The sequence below is a fragment of the Delphinus delphis genome, chromosome 11 (assembly GCF_949987515.2).
Source record: "Delphinus delphis chromosome 11, mDelDel1.2, whole genome shotgun sequence".
In the NCBI taxonomy this organism is placed as follows: domain Eukaryota; kingdom Metazoa; phylum Chordata; class Mammalia; order Artiodactyla; family Delphinidae; genus Delphinus; species Delphinus delphis.
The window spans coordinates 43,254,145-43,265,472 of record NC_082693.1 but is presented as its reverse complement, the minus strand read 5'-3'; the positions used below and the strand labels follow the sequence as shown (position 1 = coordinate 43,265,472).

The 11,328-nt window shown below is 38.7% G+C and overlaps 1 protein-coding gene across 1 annotated transcript; it reads left to right on the top strand.

Moving 5' to 3' along the window:
* The first annotated feature begins 860 nt into the window (after window positions 1-860).
* GTSF1 (gametocyte specific factor 1) lies at window positions 861-10,642 on the top strand. The gene is made up of 6 exons (XM_060025970.1): window positions 861-876; window positions 5,872-5,972; window positions 7,775-7,901; window positions 8,343-8,426; window positions 8,888-8,951; window positions 10,540-10,642. Exons 1-6 carry the CDS (start codon window positions 861-863, stop codon window positions 10,640-10,642), a joined length of 495 nt encoding a protein of 164 aa, XP_059881953.1.
* Window positions 10,643-11,328: the final 686 nt, after the last annotated feature.

Genomic DNA, 11,328 nt, shown 5'->3' with positions numbered 1-11,328 from the left:
CATTTCTGTTACAGACTTGTTCTTTTATGACTGTCAACTATAAAATGGACAGTTCTCGAGTCCTAACATTCAGAAGTTTTGCCTCAATGCATAGAGGGAATGAGTATTAACTGGAGAGATTTAAATAACCAAGTCTATCCATTTTAGCATAGGAGATTTGGGGAGGGGGGTAAAGCATCACTGGAAAAAGTACGGTACTTCCTAATCATGTTTAAGAAAAGTCATAGAAGTAGTAAACTAGAATGTCTCTGGACATATTGGATGGATTGAGTGTATGGTCTGACACAGGCTTCCAGCATCCCCAGGTCCCCGGGGGAGAAGCAAGACTGGCAGCCTGCCCATCCTGTATTTTTGACGACTTGAGAGGAGAGCTTTAACATAGTACCCTTTTCCTTTGTTTATCCTGAAGTTTAAATAACAGTATTCTGGTGGGCTTGACTTGCCCCCTCTAATGTTAAATAGCATCAAACCCTAATAGATGGTAAACAGTGACAGGGTGTTGTAATGGCAATTAACATAGACTGACATCTTATCGCCTGAATACAGTTTAAGTTAGTAGTCATATTTGGTTTTTCTTAACTGTGAGCCCTAGAATTTATTCCAAGAGTGTGAATTGGGCAAATGATGTTAAAATGGTTCAAAGTAGTAAAGAATGCCTTCAAGGGGAGAAATTTATTGAGGGGGAGGGAGGTGCTATAAGGGTTTTTTATATTGAACTTGGGTGACTTCAATTCTACTTTGAATCCAAGTTTGACTCCACTTCTTAGGGCTACTTTTGATACATTTCATTTCTGATTCCCTGATCCATTGCTTTTTTTTCCCCCCCACCAGCACTTGGATTTGGCTCCTTCATTTCCAACATGGAAGAAACTTACAGTACGTACTTCTTTTTGCTTTTAGAAAATAAGTTAAATTACTTACATGTAGTTTTCTGTCTGACAAGACTTTTACTGTGTTGGGAAAGATTCACTTTTCTCACTAGACAGCTGAGAAGAAAATGTCTCCCCAGAGACTGTTTTAGTAATGTAGAGAAATGTCCAAATTTGAAATACGACACTTGAAATTTAAATAAAGAAGTATGAGAAGTCATCAAGCTTTGAGAAAGCTGTGGTTGGGACACCTGTGTTAAACTATATTTTTATTAAATGAAGCATTTTCATTCCTCAGGACTTCAGTTTCTCCTGTTAATGACACAGGGATAGTCATTAACTAACTGGTTTCTTTCTATTTTGTGGGATAATATGATATACATAATGTTGATGTACGCTGAGTTTTTAGACTTAAAGAAATCCTAGGGAGGATTCTTGTTTCTCGAGTGATCCAGGAATCTAGATGGCCCAACAAATCAAATGGGAACCAGGAGACCTAGGATCATACAAGTGTAGCACCAAAAGAGACCTGAAAAATCATTTCATTCAACATTCGAATTTTACAACTGAGAAAACAGAACCTAGATTAATTGATTTGCCTTAAAGTTACATAGGTAGTTGGGGACAGAGTCAGAACCAGAGTCTTATATGTTGTTTATATGTAGTGCCCTACTTGCTACTACAAAGCACTATGGTTTCTAGACCCTGACCAAGTTTGAGGAACATCTGAGTGGATAAAACTCGTCAACAAGGCCACCTTTGTTTCCTACTTTCTGTCTTGTTCAGAATCTCTATAAGTTCTAACTAAAGGGTATTTTAGTCCCATTCTACCTTCAAGGAAGAGTCCGATAGAATCTTTATCACCAACATGTAGAAACTACATGGAAACAATCTTTATTAAATATCTACAATAGAGATTCTTAAACTTTAGCATGCAGCAGAATCACCTGGGAGGCTTGTTAAAACACAGGTTGCTGGACCCCACCCCCAAAATTTTTGATTCAGAAGGTCTGGGACCCAAGAATTTGCATTTCTAACATGTTCCCAGGTGATGATGCTAATCTGAGGACCATACTTTGAGAATAATGGATCTGATTCTCCTTGATCTTCCTTAGGGCTTCCTCCTTCACCCCCTTAATTTTTCTAAAAATGTGTTAATTAAAATCTGAGATTTCCATGTGAGATAGATATGAGAGATTTATATTTATTTATTCTTGGAAGCTTACTACTCTATTAAATTAGAAAGCAACATCTCCCCTTTATATCTCTATTCATTACTTTTGTCAGTGGTGATTTTTTTTTTCTTAGAAAAATATCACCTGGTTCTTTTAATTACTGTATTGCTACATAACAGACTTTTTTACGTAGTGATAATCAGTAGATGTTTGTTAAAGAAAGAAGGAAATGGTGAATTTTGCTGTATGTTTACAATTTTATTTAAGTTTTGTGATTAAGTTTAATAAATAAATAAGTTGGCTTGTGAAGAAACAACTCCTTTAAGTCTATAGCATTTCTTTATCTATGTCTTTCTTAATAAAGCTTCATTGTTTTAAGACTTAAAAAAAAGAAAAATATCACCTGGAAGTAGGTTAGAAATGCACAACCTCAGGCCTCATCTCAAACCTGCTGAATCAGAATCTGTATTTTAACACAGTCCCCAAGTGATTTAGCACCGGGAATCATGTTAAAGTGAGAAACAGTGCTTTAGAATATGTTTGACCTTTTTCCCAAAGTGACCTAAAACTCTAACGTTAATCTGATAGACTCCTGAAGATCTCCAGCTTCTGTCTTTGGGCAGTACCTCTTAGCTGATGATACTCTCGTCAAGTCTAGTTCCTTATTTCTGTGAAGTTTCCTCCATTTCTCACCATGGGTTCTGGGCTCTATGCAAGTGTGAGGAACATCTGAGTCTACGCTCTTGGAGGAAGGTTGTCCACAGGGCCTGCTTTGTTTTCCAAATTAAGTTATATTCCCAGAAAGCCACTCAAGATTTTTGCTGAGCAGTTTGATAGTATTCATTACAACTTTAAATGCGTGTATACTTCGTGCAGCACTCTTAGGTATCTGCCCAAGGGAAATACTTGTACAATGCACAAAGAAGCATATGTTATATTGCTAGTCACAGCATTGTATATAAGAGTAAAAAACTGGAAACAACTTAAATGTCTATCTGTAAGGGAACTGATTAAGAATCTATGGTACATCCGTATGCAGCAGTGAAACATTTCTTAACATACTGACATAGAAGGAGTTCAAAGATATGTTAAGTTAAAAGAAAGCAAATAGCAAAATAGGTACAGGAAAGCTTGTCACAGGCTATACTCTGGATGAACTTTGAGGACATTGTGGGAAGTGAAACAAATCAGTCACAAAAAGACAAATGCCATATGATTTCACATATATGAAGTATCTAGAATAGTGAAACTCATGGAAACAAAAAGTAGAATAGTGGTTGCCAGGGTTTACAGGGAGGAGGAAATGGGAGTTATTTAATGGGTATAGAGTTTCAGTTTCGCAAGATGAAAATTTCTGGAGGTTGGTTGCACAACAATGTGAATATACTTAACACCACTGAACTGTATACTTTAAAATGGTTAAGATGATAAATTTTATGTGTATCTTATTACCATTAAAAATTTTTTATTAAAAATAAAATTTAAAAAATTTTAATCTAAAAAACCAGTTTAGGGCTTCCCTGGTGGCGCAGTGGTTGAGAGTCTGCCTGCCAATGCAGGGGACACGAGTTCGTGCCCCGGTCCGGGAAGATCCCACATGCCGCGGAGCGGCTGGGCCCGTGAGCCATGGCCGCTGAGCCTGCGCGTCCGGAGCCTGTGCTCTGCAACGGGAGAGGCCACAACAGTGAGAGGCCCGCGTACCGCAAAAAAAAAAAAACAAAAAAAAACACAAAACAGTTTAGAGCTGACCTAAGTTATCAGAGACCAAAAAGTAAAGCATTTTGGTAGGAAGCTATCATTATCAACTCTGATGAATACCACTGTATGGGCAGTAAAATGTGTATGAATCATAAAGTACGTCCAGTCTCTGTCAGCTGCTGACATGGTGTATCGTTTGCTAGTGATGGAATGGATTAAATGAAGGAAAACTAACAAGAATTTCATCCGTACACTCTTCCCGGGTGTCCTGAAGCTTCAGAAATATGAAAAGATTGCTGGTCAGGATGAGCCTGGCTGGCATAATAAGCCTGCTTGTCCTTTAAGACTTTTCGTTCCTATTCATTCTGTCCTTCAAGTCACCTTTCTGGCTCATTTGCATCACGATCATGGTTAGCAATTTATCCCATGTTTACCACTCTTCCAGTGAAGCTGTCTGTTTCAATTCCCCACTAGCTTCTGATTTTCATAGCAGTCTCCTGGTTTATAAGCTTCTTATCAAATGTGAATTGTTTATCTTATTTCACTTTTATTATTGCCTTCAGTGGTGGCAACAGCATTTTATTAGGTTGCCTCTTGTCCTCATAATATATTCAGAATGTGCTTAACCATTTAATTTCCCTTCTTTAACCAGGCTTCTTAAAATTTGGGGCTCAGCCTGGACATTTTGCAGAACATAAGGATAGTTGTACACGTTCAGAGAAACTTCTCTAGTTTCTATTCAAACTATTGAAATGGTCCCTAAAAGTATAGTCTTCTAAGGGTACTTTTAAATAGCGTGATATAGGTTAGGGGCTTTCTTTCACACAGCAGCCCCTTTAAGGTATCTGCATTTGTCTTAATAACTTCGGGTTCTCTTTTTGCAGATTATTCTACTTTTTTATCTGGCCAGTTTGATAATCACTAGGTTAAAGAATTCTCTGTCTTTCTCTCATTATGTTCCAAAATATGAAAAGTAAAACCACCGATCTGGTAAAGGTATTGGTTTCATTTGAGAGGTAACTAGATTAACCAAGATCAGGAACTACTTATAGAAGTACATTAAAGCAGACAGACGAAAAAGAAATCTATCAATGAATATTTCTCAAGCTTCCATAGAACGTATAACTGATATAGAGCAATGCTTACCAACTCTTTTCATGTCATAGCATACTAGTAAATAGGGATGCTAGTGTAGGGGATTAACTACCCTCAACTTACCCTAGGACTGGTTGGGGAATAGGGGACACGCATGCAATGGACCCCCACGGCAGTGTATCAGTACACTGTCCATTCCAACCTTCAACATACTGGCTGGGAAGCTCTGGTTGAACTAGCTAGAGATAAGAATGACCCTGAATTAGCACTTTTTTTTCTTTTTGGCTGTGTTGGGTCTTCGTTGCTGTGCGTGGGCTTTCTCTAGTTGTGGCGAGCGGGGGCTACTCTTTGTTGTGGTGCGCGGGCTTCTCATTGCGGTGGCTTCTCGTTGTGGAGCACGGACTCTAGGCACACGGGCTTCAGTAATTGCAGCACATGGGCTCAGTAGTTGCGGCACACAGGCCCTAGAGCATGTGGGCTTCAGTAGTTTGGGCATGCAGGCTCAGTAGTTGTGGCTCGCAGGCTCTAGAGCGCAGGTTCGGTAGTTGTGGTGCACAGGCTTAGTTGCTCTGCAGCACATGGGATCTTCCCGGACCAGGGCTCGAACCCGTGTTCTCTACACCGGCAGACAGACTCTTAACCACTGCGCCACCACGCAAGTCCTATGACACTGAATTAGCACTTTTAGAAAAGGAAAAGATGTTTCATTTAATTTTTTTGTTTATAATAAGGGTAACCAACAATGAAAACAACAATATTCATGTACAACCAAATCTGAACCAAGACCCCACCCCATGACTGCTGGTTTTGCTGGACTTAATGAAGATTCGATGATAACGCAGTTTTATCTTCTCACAGTTACATTTTTATTTTCAGATGTTTAGTCACCCTTTCAAAAAAAAAGTCCAAGCCGTCGTTAGGCTGTCTTGTTGAACTCTTACAGATTCTGTTGAAAAAATCCAGTGTGCCGGGGATGCTGAAGTTTTACAAGGGCCTGTTAAGCTTTATACTTACCCTGTTTTTCTCTCTTTCAGTCGATACCCTGGACCCTGAAAAGCTGTTACAATGCCCCTATGATAAAAACCACCAGATCAGGGCCTGCAGGTTTCCTTATCATCTTATCAAGTGCAGAAAGGTAGGGTATTATTTTCTTAATTTGCCCTGTGATGCCCTCCTGAGTTCTTTTTAAAAGCCAAATTTTGTAACTATCAAATAATTTTAGCATAAATGTTTTAACTGAATGCCAGAATTGCTTTGGGTTAAATACCAATATTTATAGAAAAGAATTAGTTTATTTCTTGGATATGTAAGTTTTTTCTTATTTTGGTTTTCCCCCCACTAGTGACAGAGCACCCTTCATAAACAGCTTCTCAAGAATCTTCGCAGCCTTTGTAAAGAGGAAACACTAATTTTTGCTAGCAGTGAGAAATCCCTCTTGCCTTGTGAATTTGATGTGTTCATTGTCCTGATAAGGATTGAGTATTGTAATACACTTATTTCTGATTTTTTTGTTTGTTTGTTTAGAAATTTTAGAGAAGTTGAACAGCTAGAGGTTAACCCAAGAAAAGATCATTCCTAAAAATAACTTTCTCCAAGTTTCAACAGTAAGCATCTTTGGGGGAAAAAAAACCAGCTCAAAGATTTTTTTTTCCTCTGGTCACCCTTTTGTAGACTTAGCTGATGTAAGCTAGTTTAATGCTGATATATTAATTGAGGCAGTTTGAAAGGATTGTTAGAATATAGATGTCAGATACAGAGGCCAAAGTTCTGCCAGGATTTATGCTTGGAAAACAATTTTAGTATTTAATCTAAACCTGCATACAATTCAAGTATGCATTAACATTCTTCAAAGGATGTTTCTCTTGCAGTCCTGGAGGCATGATTATAATGCCATTGTTGATTATTTCTCAGCTCCTTTTAATCTCTAGAGCAAGGATTCCTTAAGGTTGAACCTGGGCAATATGGACTAGCAAATACTACCACAACTTCCTCCCCTAGGCTCTCAAAAATGTTCCAAGGATAAAGGTTGGGAAAGGGGTCCAAGTGGTAAGAAGACATTGTCATAACTCCCCTATTCTAATGCTCTTAATCTTCAGCTACAAAACCTTTGCATTCGAATGCCTGATATCCCTTACAAAAATCATGGAGATACCTGCCCTCACAATTTTCTCCATCCCCTATATTTTTCCACCCTTCTCCCCACTTTACATTATTTTTACTTTTCTGAGTATCATTTATGATACATCTTTTGCTTCTCCTAATAAATTTCTTAATTGCTGGTAAACTTACCATAGGATTTGGGTGATATTAAACATTTTGTTTTGTTTTCTTGTTTTGCATTAAAATAAAGAACTTGGTCAGCAGAGTTCTCTATCATTTGGACTTTTCCTTAGTGAAATAGCTGAAATAAAGGTCAAATTGTTCAGAGCCTCATTTCAGGCATCATTACTTTAAATAAGCGTTCCTGTGTTAATCTGAAAAATCATTGGGTTTGCCTCTTCTGCAGCTCCCTTCCAACAGCTGTTTTCCTGCACTATTGTACTGCAGTAGCAGGGGCACTACTGCAATGCAGACTAAGTGTGTTTTAGTGTTGCTGTTCGTCCTGAATATCAGCTTTCAAAGATGTCCAGAGAGCTCTACCATTACAGGCTGTGCCACCTGAATCTTGTGACCCTGAGAAGTAAACGGGGTGAAGATATGTTTCAAATACCCCATCCTAAATTCACTGCTTACTTCCATACAAGCCACTTTAACCCCAGTATCTGTGTTGTCAGTCTTTATAATCATAACAAAGAGGCTTAGCTTTTGATGATTCTGAGGTAATGTCTCTATGGTCCATATGAGTGATAAATAATTCCCTCTTAATGTTCTACTATGAGTTTACCTACCAAGTTAAGCCACAAGTTTATTGACGGACCCCTTTAATTTTTTTCACAGAATCATCCTGACATCGCAAACAAACTGGCTACTTGTCCCTTCAATGCTCGCCATCAGGTTCCTCGGGCTGAAATCAGTCATCATATCTCAAGCTGTGATGACAAAAGCTGTATTGAGCAGGATGTAGGTAAGACTGACTAGCTAAATGTTTCAGTGTTGGAGGTTAGCCCCTTCAAATTTATATGACGCTACGTTATCACCTTGATTTTGGCTTTCATCATTTCAGAAGAACAATGGTTTTCTGCCTTTGAGATTTTTATTTTAGCAGCAAAAGGTTGTCAGGTTGTGTTTGTCAGACTGCTTTCTCTTCTGAACAACCTGATTTCATTTTGCTAATAATTCATCTAAAAATGAAAATTCTTTTATTACCATAAATATGGCAAACATCTTTGTTTCTGCTTCTCTTTCTTGTCTTCTGTTGGCAAGGGGATAAGACCTCTCTGTTTAGCTTTCATCCCATCCATTTTTCAGAAACAAAGACCCTGCAACCTTTTAAGCCACTAACCCCTTTAAACATAATAACTTGGCAGTGTTCCCTTGTTAAGTCAGAATCTCTATTGTCTTGCAGTCAGCCAAACCAGGAACCTTGGACAAGAGGCTCTGGCTGAGAGCACATGGCAGTGCCCTCCTTGCGATGAAGACTGGGATAAAGGTGAAATGCTTCTACATCTTTTTCTTCACAATGTCAAAATCTCAAGTCATTTGCTTTAGACAGAAGGAAGATTTTCCTTTTTTATGAACATACCATGTTGTTCAGAATGACTTGTTATTTTTATTGGGCCCCAATACAAGCACATATTTCTCTCTGTGCAGACACATGGAACAGCCTATCCCTCTTGATTGGAAAAAGCACTTCTTTACATCTGTTTTTTTCCATAAATTGTGTTGTACCATCTGTGTTTGGTTGCTACTAGGCACATTTATTATTATTTATGTCACTTGTGTTTATATCCTTCAATTAAATTCTTGCTACTCTGTCACTTAGGCCAGGTACTTGATCAGTTATTACTTCTCTAAACTTATGTTTATTATTTCTCATCTTACAAATTCAACTAGCATGAATTGGTGTTTTACCTAGTAGTACCACAAACCATGTTTTGCTTCCTTTGGCAGATTTGTGGGAACAGACCAGCACCCCATTTGTCTGGGGCGAAGCCAACTACTGTGGCAACAACAGGTAAATGAAAGGGTCTCATTCCCACCTCTTCCTCCCAGAATCACAGTGCTCTGTTACCAATAGAAGCCACCAAAGCATGTATTGACCTCTTTCCTTGATGATGTTACTTGGTGGTAATTTAGTCTAGATATAGTTTTGGTGGGGTTTTTTCCTTATTTATTCCTTGATTCATAAAAAGGTCACATGCTTTGTGTTAATTACCACGGGAACACAAAAATACTAGCTTATAGTCTAGTAAGGGAGACAGTGGCGCCAGCCATTCTTATGTCTTAGTTGGAGTTTTTGCTAAGTTCACATTATTTTAATGCTTTGAAAAAATTCTCTAGCTATACCACATGTATCATTTTTACTCTGGGTAACTAGTGTCTAAGGAAAAAGTAATCTTAAAAGTTCTATTTTTTTAATAAATTTATTTTATTTATTTATTACTTTTGGCTGCGTTGGGTCTTCGTTGCTGTGTGCAGGCTTTCTCTAGTTGCAGCGAGCGGGGGCTACTCTTCGTTGTGGTGCACGGGCTTCTCATTGCAACGGCTTCTCTTGTTGCAGAGCACAGGCTCTAAGCGCGCAGGCTTCAGTAGTTGTGGCTCGCGGGCTTCCGTAGTTGTGGCACGCAGGCTCAGTAGTTGTGGCCTGTGGGCTCTAGAGCTCAGGCTCAGTAGCTGTAGTGCACGGGCTTAGATTGCTCCGCGGCATGTGGGATCTTCCTGGACCAGGGCTTGAACCTGTGTCCCCTGCATTGGCAGGTGGATTTTTAACTACTGCGCCACCAGGGAAGCCCAGAAGTTCTTGACTTGAGATTGGGCAATCCATAATACCAAATGGGTAGGAAAGAAAACGCATCTCTTCTTCCCACTGATTTTGTATCTAATTTAAACCTCTTAAGATTTTTCATTACTATTTGATCTTCAAACCTTAAAAGATTCCCTGGCAGTCCAGTGGTTAGGACTCCGTGCTTTCACTGATGAGGGCACAGGTTCAATCCCTGGTTGGGGAACTAAGATCCCATAAGCTGCGTGGCAAAAAAAGATCATGTTTCAAACCCAAATGAGAATACTTCTGGATTAGAAAATGAAGGAATTAGATGCTAGACTTCATTTTTTTCCTCAAATAGAACACTTATCAATTTTTATTTTTTAGCTCCTGAAGTCAGTTAGTTATAATAAATGTATCTTAGTCTGTGTATGCACTGAGATAGAAAAACTTAAAGATGAATTCCATTGGTACAATTTTAATTTTATCTCAGTTCTGTGAGATTTGTTGCCTTTAGTTTGGTTGTCTTGGCATTTTATCTCTTTTATCTGTTGAGTTCATGAGCCTGTCATACAACTGAACAGTAGATGGCATTGCTGTTTATCTCAATTTCTGGAAAATGAAAATGGTTAGACTCATCTTAATGCCTGTACAGAAGACTGAGCTTTCCAGAGAAGCTGGTAATCATTCTCATTGTGAGAATGTTTTGATGGAAATGTGTTTACATTTCAGGATGTAGGTTGTTGTTTTCCCCCAAATTACAAAAAAACACATTTGATTGTCTTGTGTGTGCCTGCCTGAAGAATACATATAGTCAAATTCATCTTTCTTTTTGCAGCCCCGCAAGCAACATAGTTATGGAACATAAGAGTAACCTGGCTTCAGGCATGCGTGTTCCCAAGTCTCTGCCATATGTTCTGCCATGGAAAAACAGTAAGTGAAATAGAGGCAAAATGCTTTTACTCTGTTTGTTGTGCTAAATACAGTTGGTCTTGATTATTCAAGGACATGTTCAGTCTGAACACCTAGTACCCACATGACCCTGAGAGTGAGTGCCTCCTTAAATCTTGCACCCCAAGCACCTTACTCACTTCCCCCTACTCCTGGTTAGTAGCAGGAAAGGACAAGATCACAGAAGCATAAAGAATATTTTCAAGATGGGGTGATCACTGACATCGAATACCATGGGTAAATTTGGGGACCAGTAAAAAGGCTATTGATTTTGACTAGGAGGAAATCATCCCTGATTTTCAGGCCATAATATTGATAGGGAATTAGGATTAGAAATTGGATTGCAGGGGCCTAAAAGGTAATGGGTAGAGACAAAATGAAAGTAATAAGTCGTAAGAACCACCATAAGAATGGTATTCAGATGTCTTTCCTAGGCTTCAGAGACCATGCTGAGTAAACAGGTATGAAATTCATGTCATACCACCCTAGTAAAGAAATTCCCACATATGGTACACCCAAGGTGCTGTCATTTTTATTTAATACAAACTTTCTTTTCCTAATGTTGCCCCCAAATTCAGATTCTCTTGATTTCAGTTTTTGCTACTGTTTGAGCTAATTTTTAAATGGCTAGAGTATCCCCTTTAAAACATTTCCCTTTGGATACTTGCATTTCTCC

Coding starts and splice junctions, on each gene's coding strand:
- GTSF1 (XM_060025970.1), top strand. Junction 5,973..7,774: donor ATCTTATCAAGTGCAGAAAG/GTAGGGTATTAT, acceptor TTTTTTTCACAG/AATCATCCTGACATCGCAAA. Junction 8,952..10,539: donor AACTACTGTGGCAACAACAG/GTAAATGAAAGG, acceptor TTCTTTTTGCAG/CCCCGCAAGCAACATAGTTA.